General features: G+C 47.9%; 1 protein-coding gene across 1 annotated transcript in view; it reads right to left on the reverse strand.

Moving 5' to 3' along the window:
• Positions 1-284: 284 nt before the first annotated feature.
• LOC148109753 (scavenger receptor cysteine-rich domain-containing protein DMBT1-like) overlaps positions 285-15,590 on the reverse strand; it is a 118,362-nt gene continuing 103,056 nt past the window's right edge. Inside the window, exons 51-63 of the mRNA XM_087862502.1 lie at positions 15,236-15,274; positions 14,684-14,716; positions 13,457-13,489; positions 13,254-13,292; positions 13,035-13,073; positions 12,523-12,561; positions 10,584-10,622; positions 9,967-10,005; positions 8,171-8,482; positions 6,673-6,705; positions 5,976-6,151; positions 3,147-3,529; positions 285-623 (exon numbers count right to left, since the gene is read on the reverse strand). Coding sequence (XP_087718628.1) covers positions 332-623; positions 3,147-3,529; positions 5,976-6,151; positions 6,673-6,705; positions 8,171-8,482; positions 9,967-10,005; positions 10,584-10,622; positions 12,523-12,561; positions 13,035-13,073; positions 13,254-13,292; positions 13,457-13,489; positions 14,684-14,716; positions 15,236-15,274 — 1,496 coding nt within the window. The 3' untranslated portion in view covers positions 285-331. The remainder of the gene's footprint in view (positions 624-3,146; positions 3,530-5,975; positions 6,152-6,672; positions 6,706-8,170; positions 8,483-9,966; positions 10,006-10,583; positions 10,623-12,522; positions 12,562-13,034; positions 13,074-13,253; positions 13,293-13,456; positions 13,490-14,683; positions 14,717-15,235; positions 15,275-15,590) is intronic.

Genomic DNA, 15,590 nt, shown 5'->3' on the forward strand with positions numbered 1-15,590 from the left:
TTTGAAGAGTCAATTAAACAGTCTTTACATTGGCAATTTGGTATATAGAGAGACTCTGTTCTTTAGAACGCGTACAGTGTGAGACAATGATCAGGTTCTCGGTAGTGAAGACTTAGAAAACACAACATCTCCAGCCGACAGAGAGAGTGAGTGCCTTACAAGTTTAATAATCAGAGAAGGTTTATGTAGCAACAAACCTCAGAGAGAACCTCCTTAGTGTTTCTTTTACCTGTGGCTCTGCGGACAACTTCTGATTTGTCAAACTGATTACTTCGCTGCAGGGAAATAGGCTTTGCTTTCTATTAACAGGTTTGTGTGGAAAGTGGAGAAATCACACAAGGGTCTTACTCTGACCGGTCCCTCTGTGGATTTCCAGTGGCCCCACCACTTGGAAATGCTCAGTCTGCTCTTCTAGGGACCCCACAGGACCCACATCCCTCTTACTCCGTTCTACACAGCCCTGGGAGCAGCGGGATGAGTGGTCCCCCACTTTGCACACCGTGACCTCACACTTCAGGTAGACCACGTCATAGTTGCTGAGAAAGTTGAAGGCGTTGAACTTGAACTGGGCCGTGTTCTTCTGGTAGGAGTGCAGGTTGACATAGGTATCGTCTCTGATGCACCTGAGAGAAGAAAAACCCCCCAGCCCCAAGGATTCACTTGAAGTATAATGGGAATCCACTCTGACTCGAATACCCAGACCAATGAATTCCAAACACAGTTCTTCCCACTACCCACTCTTTCTTTTATAAAGAAACTTAAAACACTACCATGAGTAGAAAAACCACTGTTCTTGAGCAGAAATAGAAGGTAACAGTAAAATAAACATAATAAAAAATGAACAAGGTAATTAAATTCTAGCTATTTTGCCCAACGAGGAGATTAAAGGTAGTGGTTGTAATATTTGAAGATGAAACTTAGATTATTTTAAAATGTGTTTTGTTGGGGTGCCTGGGTGGCTCAGTCGGTTAAGCTTCTGCCTTTGGCTCAGGTGGGATCGAGCCCTGCATTAGGCTCTCTGCTCAGCGGGGAGCCTGCTTCTCCCTCTCCCTCTGCCTGCTGCTCTGCCTGCTTGTGCTCTCTCTCTCTCTCTGTGTGTCAAATAAATACATAAAATCTTTAAAAAAAAAGTGTTTTGTCAACCCTAGCACAACTATTGTAAAAGTTAAGGAAAGAAGTATAAATGGTACATCAAGAGAGGAGATAAAATGGAATAATATAAAATGCTCCATTAAAACCAGAGAAGGCAACAAAAGGAGAGCGGGGGTAGAAACAAGGAACAAATGCAACAAATAGAAAACAGTTACCAAGATGGTAGATTTCCATCCAACTATATCCATAATCACTTTAAAAAAATACATATTTATTTATTTATTTGAGAAAAAGAGGGAGAGAGAATGAGAGTGCGAGCTGGGGGGGGGAGAGGGGGAGAGAGAGAGAATCTTAAGCAGGCTCCACGGTCAGTGCGGAGCCCAACATGAGGCTCAGTCTTATGACCCTGAGATCATGACCTGAGCTGAATCAAGAGTTGGATGTTTAACACACTGAGCCACCCCATGCCCCTCAATAATCACTTTAAATGTGGGTGTTCTAAATATGCCAATTTAAAGATACAGACTGCTAGAGTAGATAAAATGAAAACAACAAGAAAACCTAAGCTTCAACTACTGTTGTCTGTAAGACACCCGCTTTAGATATAAAGACCTAGAAAAGGGATGGAGAAAGACTGACCATGCTAATACTAATCAAAGGAAAGCTGGAGTAGCTATATTAATTTGAGACAAAACAGAGTTCAGAGCCAGGACAATTATCAGGAATCAAGAGGGGTATTGCATAATAATAAAGGGATCAGTCCTCCAAAAAGACAATCCTTAATGTATATACATGTAACAACAGAGTGTCGAAATGAGTGAGACAAAAAGTAACGGAACTGCAAAGAGAAATCTACAAGCCCTGTGTGATGGCTGGAGACTCCAGCACCCCTCTGTCTGTAATTGACAGATCCAGCAGAAAATCGGGAAGGATACTGATGATCTGAAAAGCACCACTGATCAACTAGGCTAACGGGCATCTATAGACCACTCCATCCAACAACAGCAGAGTACAACCCTTTTCAAGCTCATGTGGAACAGTCACCAAGGCGGACACATTCTGGACCATAAACCACACCTCAGCAAATTTACAGAAAAGAAATCACACCAAACACATCCTCTGATCACAATGGAATTGAGCTGGAACTCAGTAACAGAAAGGTTGCTGCGAAACTCTTATTCGGAAATGAAACAACACACTTCAAAGCGACCCAGAGCCAAAAGAAAAAGTCCCAAGAGAAATTTAAAAAATATTTCAAACTGAGTGAAAATGAATACACAATTGACCAAAATCAAATCAATAAAATGCATGAATCGGAAAAGAAGAAAGACCTAAAATCAATAATCTACGTAAGGCTCCACCCAAGGACATGAGAGAAAAAGGAGCAATTTAAACCTAAAGCCAGCACAAGAATAAAGTGTTGGTTGTTAGATTCTGGCCCCAAACTCTGCCTCCCTCCTTCATCTGTTTGTAAGAAGAATTGAAGGGGAGGAGCTGTCTCATTCAGTTTAATGCCTCCTGTGTGCCCCTCCCATGCTATGGCTCACAACACGTCCGCCCCGTGCTGTGTCTTGCCCCTCCCCTGGCTTTCGGGAACAGGTACCATGACGATGCTTCTCACGTGGCTCTCACCACTTTAAAGCTGCCATCAGTAGGGGATGGTTTTTTTGTCCTTTGCATTGGTTGCCAATTGCCCATCCATAATCAGGGTTTTGCTCCTGTGAGGGGGCACGGAAGCTACAAAGGCAAGCAACATCCCAGAGTTCTCATTCGGTGAATCCTTTGTTTAACCAAAGGAGCCAGAATAAATCTCACCACCCTAAGCGTTTAGGCTGAGAAGGTAGGCCAGATGCCCCGAGAGCCTGCACCACGAATGGGAAGTGTAATAAAGTCATAAAACACAAAGGGAAGGGAGGCACGTGTAAGAAAGGGTGAGATAGGACAGCAGGGTTCCGGAGGACAAGGGCTCTGCCCAGCTCAGAAGCCACAGGTCCCCCAAAGGAATGCCATGTGAATATAACAGCCAGTCCTAGAGGGCTTTCCATTTTCCTTACCCTTGCCGGATCAAGTCATACTTGACAGTCGTAAAATCGTGGGGATCTGGAGAAGCCACACAGGTATCCACAAAGAGCCTCAGGCTGGGGCTGGGGCTATGGAGCGTGGCCTGGAGGAAGACCGCTTTCTTCTGCCTGGCGTAGTATGGCCCCATGTTCCTCACGTGCTGGGACGTGGGCAGCTCAAGGAAGGATATGGACACGTCATAGCCAATGCTCTCCCTGGGGACATCAGCCCCGGGAACGATTTCAGCTGCAGACGGGCCATCCACCCTGCAGGTGAACTTGAGCTGAGGCACCCTATGCCGCACGAAGACTCGGCCGGGGTGGCCCTGGATTCGGCCTCTGATGGAGTTGGAGTAGCTGAGCGAGCCGAGCCCTTCCTGGGAGAACGAGAGGGGAGTTGCCGGCCAGTGCTCCCGGCACCTTCGCAAACCTTTCTGCATGGGCAGGGGCCTCTCCTTCAAACCCCTGCTTGATGCCAGCTCGCCGATGAGCTGGAAGCTGGAGGCCTCGGGCCCACCATCTGTGGTCCCTCGTGCCCTGATGGGGTGACATTATGTCCTGGCCGCTTGGAGTTCAGGGTGCATGCAAGGAACCCCGGTGTGTGAGCCTGGACCCCCTTCTTCCCTCCCCTGAGGGTCAAGCTGTGCTGCTGTGAGGGAGGATGGGAGCTCTACGCGAGCTCCTTGGAGCTCCGTCTGCCAGAGTCCTCCTCACGTCCCATCCCGTCAGCCGGTGGTTCCCTCAGGCAAGCACAGCCCAGGGCCCACTGCTCTTCTCCTCCCTTCCAGCTCCTCCCTTCTCCTGGTCCCAGACGGTGCTGGCTCCTTGTGAGCTGCGGGCCTGGCCCTGCTCCCCTTCAGTCTCAGTCTTGCTCCTTCTAATCCAGCACGACTTGAAAGGCTAAGGGGGTGCTGAAGGCCACCACGCAGAGCGCCGTTGTCTCTGGCAGCCTGGTCCCCAAGGCCCTGCGTGCCGTCCAGAGACTCGGCCTGACCCGCCACCCTGCTTCCAGGAAGCCTCTGCTTGTGTGACTCAGATCCTTGGCGTTCTGCCTGGGAAACTCCGAGGACAGCCCCGTCAGCTCAAACCAGGTCCGCCTTTTCAGGCCTTTCCTTTCCTACTCATACCACCTCTGCCCCCCCCCACCCCTTCCCAATCCCCATTATGAAATTTTAATACAACAAAGACACTCTTTATGTTCTGCATGAATACCTGTGCTTTATCCAGAAAAACAGATTTTTTTTTTTTTGCTCCTAAGAACCAATCTCTCCCTTGAAGCAGATCTCGCCCTGATGTACCGCTTAGAGGAAAAGCCCAGCTCCTTGACCACACGGCCCTGGCCCTTCCACGGGGTGCAGCACTTCCCGGTGCTGACGGCCTCCTGTCTCTCCCTCGAGTCCTCCAAGCTTGCTGCTGCGGGGCCTGGGTGCTAGCTGGCCCTGCACGGAGCCCTCCTCCCGCTCCGCTCCACCTAGCTCCGTCTCCTTCTTCAGGCCTCGGCTCCTCGGCCACCCTATTCCAAGTGGCCTTCCTTCCACCCCACATCAGTTCCTGTTCCCTTCCTTGTTTTGCTGTCTTCTTAGCATCTGTAAAATGAGTCTCCTATGTGGGCTTGTTCAGTGTCTGTCTCCCTTTTCCCGAATGTGAGAGCTGTGGAGCAGGACCCCCATCAGTCTTGTTGGCCACTGTGTCCTCCCCACCTAGAAGCTTGCTCAGCCACTGACTGAAACCACACATTCTGTGGCAGTGTGTTCGCCGTGGGTGGCCCGGGACTGGCCGTCACCCTGAGGGGTTCCTGACCTGCTGTGTTCTCTGGCCCCCGTGCAGTGAGAGCTGGGCCAGCCAGGGCCACAGAGGACAGCGGCAGGGTCCTCTCTGATGGCCTAGAAGCTTCCGGGGTGCCCGCCTCCCAGACACTGGGGGACTTCCACCCTGGCCCCTGGGGCAGAAACCTCTGAGGTGAAAACTAGACGTTTCAGAGCAAAAAGGGTAAGAATGAGCACGATCTGCATAAGCAAATAGACAAAATGTGAAGCAGGGAATCAAAGTGGCCACTGGGCATCAGGCAGACTGAATGAATTAAGCTCCACCAATGCCAAAGGTTTGCTGTTTTGGTGTGTGTGTCTAAACCCGGATACAAAAGAAGAGAGGAACAACCTGGAGATCTGGCTGGGGAACAGGTTACATTGTTAGATATACTGAGAAAAAGGATTTTGTAGTTGGACGCTCTGCCTGTGTCCCTGGTCTCACTTCAGTGACGCTGTTCTGTGAAATAAGCTGGTGGTTAAGGAACAGGAAGTAAACATATACACTTCATTATCCCCCCCGTCCCAGACATATGCTTTCTAGATCGGGAAATACAGTGGGTTGCTGGTCAGATCACAGCAGCCAGATAGATCATCTGTCCTCCCCCATGCCCAGCACCGTGGCCTGCCCAGAAGAGGTGTGCCCTGAAGGTGAATAAAGAAGCATGTTGTGGAAAATGCTTGGCTTTGGAGCTAAGAGAACAGCATCCATCATCCATCCATTCATCCTTCTGTCCGTCCATCCGTCCGTTGGGTGTTTATCCATTCATCAGTCCGTCAGCACTCGCACTTATTACTGTGTATTCCAAATTCAGTATGTGTTCCAAATTCCCAAAAGGAAGGAAACTTTTGGACGCATTAGTGCATGCTCCAGGTCTCACTGAACTTAGAAACAGAATCATGGCTGTGCCTTTCCTCTGTCCCTACCGGGTTTTGAACAGGTGGTTAAAATTTCCAAATAGCTCCCCTTGGCCTCTGTCCACAGAAGGGTACCACGACCTTGGCGGCAGTGTCTCACCTGTCTGACGGTGCCACAGCGACCGTAGGGGATGTTGAAGATCAGGTAACGCCCGGTGACTTGGGGGCGGCAGAGCGCATCATTTAAGCGGATGTCCCAAGAGGAGTAGCCCAGCCTCCGGAGATAGCCTCGGTCAATGGTGACTTGGAAGAGGTGAGGCAAGCAGGAGAGCTGGGCTGCAGGAGGAGGAGCATGGGGAGAAACTCACAAAGACAATTTGGCACACTGGACGTGTAGGTCCGGGATGTGGGCGTGTGCTTACTTTATAGGGCATGGGCGGTGCCTTGGGTGGGGGCTGGCTTACCCTTGACTTGACTTTCACTGACTTTATTTATGTCCCTCCTTTTCCAAAACTCACACCATATCGTGGGAGTCATACCCACGGCACATGTCCCACGGTCTGAGTCAGAGCCTTGTCTAAAGATTTAAAGGAGAGCCCACTTCCCATGTTGAGGACACTGAGGTTGAATGTACATCTATCTGAGGCTTTGTATGAGAGGTAGTTTGGGAAAAGGAGAGCGGAAGCAAAGCGGGAAGGACCACAGGTGTTAAGGGGCTTCTTCCCCAACCTCCTAAAGCCCACAAGTAGGTGGAGAGGCCAGAGATCTCAGTGGAGACAGAGAAAAGCCTGTTAGATCTCCGCAGGACAACTGCTCTCTCTCCTCCCCCTTCCCGCAGCCTGGAGGGGAGGGCTTACCCTTGTCCTTGGGTACAGCAGAGGCAGCTGGACCTGGTGGGGGGAGATGGGTGGGAAGTGAGCATCAGCTGCAGACACACTGGAGGAGGAGGGCGTGGCTGGCAGTAGACAGGCCCTGCGGGACAATGGGCTCATTCGACTTAGCTATTACATCTGGAGTGCAATGGCTTGAAAATACTCCAGGGCAATGGGGAGGGAAAGAGGGCCCAGGGCCTCTGGATGGAGGCAGAGGGAGGGATTTCTACGTGTACGAAGTAGAGTTGAGAATACTGGTGTCATCAACACCAAGATGAGTTAGAGCAAGAGAATAGTCAATACAGGCTTTGCAGGTACCAAACACCGTCATCTGTAGGAATCTGGCTGATGTCCCTTCCCATGCACATGGCCTGCTTGGATCTCAGCCTGGGACATAGGCAGTCCGTGGCTCTCAAATGCAGAGCAGCCCAGAAGCAATGAAGGACGGTAACCCAGGGCCAGGGCCCAGCCCAGGAAGCATGACTGGCCACATTCACTCAACGCCTTCAGAGACTCTTGGTCCCAGACCTCTGGTCCTTCCATTGCTGTACCCAGTGAAAAGAAAACTCCTTGGTGTATAATCCAAGAGTGAAAAATGAATTACTCTTTCCAGTGGGCCTGCTGACAGCAGGAGGAATGGCTGGAAGTGTGAACAGACTCAATGAAAGTGAGGATCTGGAAGATAAGGATCCCAAGACCCCAGGCTGACTCTTATTCATAAGGCTTTCTGCGGGATGGTTTGTCTCTGGTGGACTCTGATGGTCTATTTACGACCATTGATCCATTTCTCTGCAGAACAAGAGAACCTCCCACATAAAGATAAAAGCATTGGGAGTGAGTCCTTTGTTTACCTGTAGAAAACTAAGGTCGGAACAGACAAAGGAGCTCGGACTTGTTCACCAAATCTTAGAATTCTGTCACTTATTGAGATTTACCTGGGTAAATTTAGGACAAACGTAAGAAAGTACTACACACAGAAGAGGGTTGACCTTTGAGGGTCAGAATGCCACGATGGGCATCGGATGGTAATAAAAAGTACTCCAGGAAAGGGATAGGCCTAATCTTGGATGATAGGGACACTAAGGGAGCCCAAGATAGTGTAGGATTCTGACTTCTGAAGGCTGGGTCAGGGTGTCCACCTAGGACTGTGCCCTTGATGACCTTGTCAGAAATTGAAAAGGGTCTTTGTGGTCTGACTGATAGCCTCAAGTTCTATGTCCTTAATCATTGTATTATACTGTCGCTTCTTCCTTGGACCTCATAATCTCCGAGCCGTATTTCAGAACAAACACTGCCCTGAATTGGGAGTTCGACAAAACCGTTGAATGAAACCACAAGGTTTCATTGCCCTGAAACTATTCAGCACAGCAGCTGTGCGGCAGACACGCCCTTGCTGTCCTGGCAGCTGGCGCCTTGGCCTACGCGCTGTCCCTGGACCTTAAGAGCGCTGCAAGAGCAAGAGGCACGGACCCCGGGGACACACCTGCGCAGATCACACCCGCGTCCTCGCGGTGCCGGCAGTTGTGCCGCCCCCAGCCCGAGTGGCCGCAGCGGCCCAGCGCGTCCTCGGTGCCCGCGCAGCGCACGTCGTCCAGCAGGATGGGCCCCGAGCCCGGGCCGAAACGGCCGCGCCCCGGGGCGGCTAGCGCGCGGCCGCAGCCCAGCAGGCGGCACACGACACGGGCGTCCCTGATGTCCCAGTGGTCGTCGCACACCGTGCCCCACACGCCCTGGTGGCAGACCTCAACCCGGCCCTCGCAGCGGCTGCGCCCGTCGACCAGGCGCAGGGACCGGTCTGTGGGAGGACAGAGAGGGAGTCAGGAGACAGCAGTGACAGGCGCGACAGCCGCCCTCCCCTGCCCGGCATGTCCGGTGGTGCGTCATTTGCCATGGAAGAAATGACACCGCAGTGAGATCCACAGCGCCTGGTGGTGCCGCCCTCCCTCTCTGTCTCTCTCTCTCTCTCCTTTCCTCCTCCCCTCCCCCCATGGCGCACCCTGTCTCATAAAAAGTCAAACCTGCCTTAGATGAAGCCCTCAAGGAGCATCAGATAGTGTCAGCCTAGTTGCCCAGACACCTGAGAATTTAATTGTTAAACAAAAATACTAAAAACCAAAAGAAAGCAAAATGGCAAAAAAAAACCCTCCAATCTTTAGAGAATTGTTGAGGCCCTGGGTTGACTTAGCGAACAAATCCATCCTATAACATTTCTTTTACTCTTGATGAATAAAAGCCAACATTTGAACTGTACGAAGTGTCTTCTGTGACGTAGGCATTCCACTTCCAGGTGTTGACTCAGGACAAATGAAAACAGATGTGCACTGAAAGATTCCTACATCGCAGAATTCTCTGCTGGAGACAAAAACTGGGGAGTACCCACGTGTCTACCCGCAGGAGAGGGGATAAATCGCAGAATACCCACCCAACGAAATATTAGTAAGCAATAAAAAGGGAAAAAGAACCAATATAAGGAACCATCTGGACAAATCTCAAAAACAATTTGTTAAGCCAAGAAGTGAGACACAAAGGAGCACATATGATTTGATTCCATTTATACGAGATTCTAGAAAAACAAATCTAATCTACAGGGACAGAGAGCAGACCAGTGGTTGCCTGGGGGATTTACTGCAAAGGGACAGGAAGGAACTTTTCAGGGTCATGGGAATGCTCCGTATCTTGATTGTGGTGATGGTCTCGCAGTTGGATACTTTAGGAAAATCTCATAGATGTGTGCAATTCATTGTATATAATTATACTTCAAAATAGGATTTTAAAAAGTCAAAATTATTTTAAAAATCTCTATTATGTTGGAGGGCCACACCCGTGGATGTGTGTAAAATGATGTCTTCATATAAAGTGGTGGCAGGTGGCTGTTTTCCAACTTCCTGCTTTCTTTTGCCCATAGAAGATGTTTGGTGAACCCTCATTAATACCACTGGCTGTGGTTTCTCTGTGGCTACAGTGTCCTGGTTTAGGACAGTTGTTTGCTCCTCATCTAATTTGTGGCTGTGATATTGGAGCAAGAAAACCATGCTTGTCTGAACTATGAATAAGGCAAATATCTTTTCGGTGAGGTCCCAGGAGGTGAATTTGGGGCTTCCGACCCACAAAGGGTTGTGTGTCTGTGTGTGTGTATGTACACATCTTTGTGCACATATCTACTTCTTAGCTCATAAAAGTTTTCTGTAAAGAGTAGCAACTTTGAAAAGAAAAAAACCCGCCCCTAACAGTAGTAATAATGATTTGATAATTTAAGGGCTTAGAACAAACACAAATTACCAGGTAAAGGGGTCGTGTCTCCGCCAACGGAAATTGTAACTGTAAAAAAGAAAAACTGAGCTTAAAAAAATGCATATCTTCCAAGCCACATATTTATATTCGGACCTGAAAAAGAACCACACATTTTCTCGAGGTTTAGACACTAATCATTTTGCTTGTTTCTACATAGATTTAGGTGCAGAAATACTGTCCCCTAAGTTTTATTTTCTTATCAAAATGTAACAAGTGGTGTGTCCTATTTGTTCTCCAAAAAGAAAATAATTTGATAAATGGTCGGAAAAGAAGCCTTATAAATATACAGAATTTTTACAGGAAGAATATTGACGTATTAGATTTTGTAAGAAAAATGTTTATTGGGGTGACCTATGTGAGTCAGGTCATTAGAAACATATTTAAAAACTCTAAAGAATAAAATAATTTGACCAGGACAATTAAATAAAGAAAACCAATCAGATTTCTCTGAAACATTTTTAGATAAGAGAAAGATCATATCTGAGAGGTGAAATATACAGAGGGAAGCAAGGTAGGAAAGGTCATAGTGGATTTTATGATAGAACATGGCTGTATAAATTACTATACAACTAAGGGTTAATCTAGCAACAGCATATGATCTTTACCAGGTGATGATGTCACTTTTGTTGAAATCAGATTTATGGCTGCCAAAAAAGAGAGCGAGAGAGAGAAATTTTTTCCAGTGAAAAGAAAGCATGAACATTGGATGTCACTGAAATTTCACACCGTACACTACAAGTTTATGAAAATAAGCCTGATCCGTAGAATAGAATCCACCCTGCTTATTTATCTTGTGGACTTACACATCCAGGAGTAAAATGGCGCATAAGAAGTTGGCATTTTGCAAGATAGGTGAACAATTCCCATTCTGAGCATCCATGATGTGTCCTATAATTTACATCGCGAATCTCTACAACAGCCATTCCAGGGAAGTATTATCAGTATTTTAGAGATGAGGAAGTTGAGACTCAGAGAGCTTGTAAACATTCCCGGGACATCTTCAGTTCTGACCTGGGAGGCCCCAAAGCATATACCCTTTCTACAGGGCTCTGCCTTTCAGGAGCATAAAATGTGGGCGTTGCATTCATTCTGCATGCTGTGAGGGGAAGAGGGATAAGAGGGAAGGAAGGCAATGGTCTAATAATGGCCACCACATGTGCCCTCACACTCCGCGAGCCAGGAAGTGATTTTGCGGTCATGCTTTCTGAAAGGAAGTAGAGTGTGTGAGGGCCGCCTAATCGGCATGGCAATCAGCCCAGCTACCCTCAACCAGGTATGCAAACAAAAGCTCACCTCAGGTGATGTCAAGAGCCAGTGAGAATGACAAGAGAAGGAATCTGCCAAAAATAGGGTCGTGGTGGGGGAAGGGAAAGAAGGAAGCAAGGGAGGGAGGGACGCAAGGAGGCAGGGAGGAAAACAATCCCTAAATATAAGTGAGAGGAAAGTTCTAAACTTGGTTTCACTGCCTTTTACACCATTGTGTCTTCCAAGTAACCAGGACTTGAAAGGAAAGACATAAAAGATAAGAAAGCAGTAGGTCTCGCTACTGAAGAGCTCAGTATCAGCTCCATTGGATGGAGTCCCACAGGCTCATCAGCAAAGCCTGGGAGCAGAGAGGACGTTGCATGGGAGCTGGGGGACCCAGCTTGCCTCGTTCTGTGACTGCTGTGGACTGAATTATGCCCCCTCAAAGCTCACACGTCAAAGCCCTAACCCCCAGTGTGGCTGTATTTGGAGATGGGGCCTCTGATGAAGTAATCATGGTAAAGTGAGGTCATAAGGGAGGGTGATCTGATGGGATTAGTGTCCTTATAAGAAGACACACCACAGTGCTCTCCCCCTCCCTCGTTCTCTCTTTCTCTCTCTCTCCCTCAGAGAGCTCACACTGAGGAAAGGTCCTGTGAGCACACAGTGAGAAGCTGGCTATCTTCAACGTGAGGGAAGACCCTCACCAGACACCCACCCTGCGGGCACCTTGATCCTGGACTTCTAGTCTCCAGAACTGTGGGAAATAAATTTCTGTTGTTGAAGCCACAGGTCTGTGGGATTTAGTTATGGCTGCCTGAGCTAAGACAGTGGCAAGTTTTCTTCTCTGGGCTGCATTTTCCTCTAAAACAAGGGTAGTGCTTCAGCATTTTACTCCTCCGTGTGGCCCATGACCAGCAACATGGGCATCACCTGGGAGGCTGTGAGAAATACAGAATCCAGTCTCCACCTGGAGCCATGAAATCTGAAACTGCATTTTAACAGGGTCTCCAGGCCGTTCGCTTGTACGTTAACATTCGAAAATCGCTGGCATGGGTCATCTCTAAGGTATCGTCCAGGGTTGATGCTTAATGTTATTTTATCCTACTCATTCTTTCCCCACATCTGCCTTCACTGTGTTCAGAATCATAACCACTGTTGGTTCCAGTGTCCTGGAACCAACCAGACCTTCCTCTCCTCTCTCCTGACCTCTCCTGGGGAAATAGGAAGTATTTTCTCTGAGTGTGTCTGCTCCTGCTGGACTCACCACGGGGCTACCGCAAAGAGCAGAGAGTGTACCTGGTGAAGAGGCCTCTTCTCCTGGAGTGGGAGTTGTATCTGCAAACAAAAAAGAATCAAGCTCAAATATCAGTGAGAAGACAATGGAAAGTTTTGGTTTGAACAACAGTGTGGTAGAAGATGGAATTGCAAATGAGTAGAACCAACACTATCACAATCCAGTTCTTTTGCATTTGGGTGTGCGGGATGGGTCAAAGCATCAGCTGTAACATAACACAGACTACCAAGTGAGTGGAGGTTTGGAACCCCTGCCCTTGCCTCCCATGGGCACATCTGATTAAGACCAGGGCAACAAGCAGAAGGTGTTTCCTAGTGGAGGGACCATTCCTGTGACTATGAATGTATGAAGAGAACATGAAGCTTCATATCTGTGAAAAGGATGCTGGGACTTCTGTTTATATCAGGGCTTATGCCACAGACAAAATATTCAGTACCAATGTTCATTTGTCCAACAGAAAGAGGGAGAGTTGCTCATATTTAACCTAAGAAATGGGACAGGCAGAAAACATTACCAGAGGGCGTGTCCACTTCTGCTGAACTTGAAGATATATCTGTATAGGAACAGAGAAATAGGACACTTAAAAATGGGAGAAAGGACATTTCAGTGTGTCTTTTCATTCAGTCTACTTTGTGGTCAACATGGTCATTACGTGGGCTCATTTTCTAAATAGAACATGGCAAGTGAGAAGCTGGTCTCACTGACTCAAACCACACAACAAGAGGGCCTTTACCAGAGGGAGAGGTCACTTCTGCTGAGGTTGAAGAGGTATCTGTAGAAAAAGAGAAGAAAAGACCTAAAAACCAGCCAAGAGGACTCCTGGGGCATCTGTCTTTACTGAGGCTGTGTTGGGAATAAGCTTTCCATGGAACAGCCTAGTCTGATGAATGGAGCTGCAAGAAGAGACACTTAATGGGGCAGGAGACAGTGTCTTACCTGGTGTGGAGGTCACAGCGGTTGCTACTGAAGCTGCAGGGGAACAAGGCAGCAATAAGACAGCAATATCAGGCATACATGTTCCAAAGGTACAGGAGACATAGAGGTGGCTGTGCTGATCAGTATGACTGGCCTGGCTTGTCTTACTGCTTTCTGGACAGGGCCTATGGCAGGGCATTCCTACATCATCCATTGCCTCTAGACCACCCTTCCACTCCTTGGGTCTCCATTCCTCTTGGAACCCTTTACTTCTCCCCTCAGAGAAGGTGGACATTACTCAGAGGGCAACAACCATCGGTCCAAGTTTCTCCCAAAGTGGGCTAGTCTAACAAAGATTCTGTCATTGAATGGATTCCTTCACCTGGTTCTCCTTCCTCTCCTCAAATGGTTGGAAGGCAGTGACACAGAAAAGGGCAAGCTCTGTAGACCGGAACTTTCTCTAGGTGGGTTGTCCCAAGACCCAGACTGCGGGTAAGGAGGAGGTGGCAGGTCCATTTGCCTCTTGTGCTAACAGTTGCCCTCCAACCAAGCCTTCTCAGTAATAAAGGCCATATTTTGGTGTTGAATCTGGTGTTTTATTTAATTGCTCTAGCACCTAGAGTAGGCGGGAGCACCCTCTTTATTGTCCTCCCCATAAATAAACCTCTAACACTCTATATGTAAAATTGTTCACCCCAGAGTCACATCAGGAACTCCTCAGATGATTGTAACCAGCAACACTCAAGATTATCATACAAGACAAAGTTACTTGTTACCGTGATTGACTCTGCATCCCTCAATACCTTGGCACAGAGCCTGGCACGTGACCATCCTCACTGAATGCTGGATGAATGTCTAAGGAAGATCAACCAAAGCCATGGCTTGACTCCTCACCATGCTGCCAACACCCATGCTGTGGTTGGTCTCCAGGAGAAACTCCCACCATGGGCAGTTGACGGTAGACCACCGGTCAGCCCAGTGAATGACTTATTTTTGAGTTTGGGAATTGGCTGAACTAATTTTTCCCTTGGTCCATGCATTTAGCTGGGCTGCTCAGAATTCATTCACCATCAGGAGGTACAGAGGTGGCCTATGTGAGTCAGGTCAATATAAACGTATTTAAAAACTCTAAAGAACAAAATAATTTGATCAGGACATAAACAATTGTGTAATGAGCTCCCTGGAAAATCAAATAAGATAATTTATAGCAAGTAAGATGGTTAGAACCCACAATAACATCCAAATTACCTGTTGAGGTGGTTACAGTAATACTAAAATATTCTGGAAATAAGAAAAGGCAATTGGTCAAAACCCGCCAAAAGGCAAAAATACTTGTTTTATAGTTAACTCGTTTTCTTCTCTCTGTCCCTGGAGCACAGAAATCAAGGACTTCATTTACTTAATCAACAGATTTTGATTCATCCATCTCCTCTATGGCAGACACTATGCTAGATATTGGAATCGAACAATAAAGAAAGCAAGACATGGCTCCTGCTCTGTCCAAATGCAGCTGTGACCAGCACTATGAAGGAGACACACATGATGCTCTGAGAACCTATGACAGGTGATCTCACCTGGCCAGCAAGATCCCCTCTCTATCTTCCCAAGAGGCACCACCACCACCTTGTGCCTGGCACAGGGTCTGGCCCAGACTGGGAGCTCTGCTCAAAGACAGTAACAACCTGACATTCCTTCCCTCCCTCCCCCACCCAAAGCTGTCCTGGTTTTGGCCCTGGTGACAGGGCGCAGGCAGTCTTGCTGACCCATCTGCCTACATTTACAGTGGGCAAAGGGCATTACCAGGTGAAGAAGTCACTTCTCCTGGAATAGAAATTATGTCTAAATAGGAAACACAAACAAGAAAATCAGTCAATTGATCAGAAAGTTTTTATGCATTTTCCAGTTCTACACCACTCTGTCTTTCCTGTGATCTCATCTACCTGGTTTTGTTGTTGGAAAAATTCAAGTGTGAGGACTAGTTATTTCCCAACCTCCTGAATAAAAGTTAAGGCACCCAAAGCAAAACATGAACTGTTATAAATGAAAACTTTCCTGAAATGGAGCACGTTTCCCTGTCCTGTCCTTTTAAACAGAAGATATAGTCCACCCTGCATAATTCAGGCTCATGGGGAAGAAACCACTGAGGCTCAGGGCT

The sequence above is a fragment of the Ursus americanus genome, chromosome 6 (assembly GCF_024610735.1).
Source record: "Ursus americanus isolate L20-20 chromosome 6, mUrsAme1.1.p, whole genome shotgun sequence".
Lineage (NCBI taxonomy): Eukaryota > Metazoa > Chordata > Mammalia > Carnivora > Ursidae > Ursus > Ursus americanus.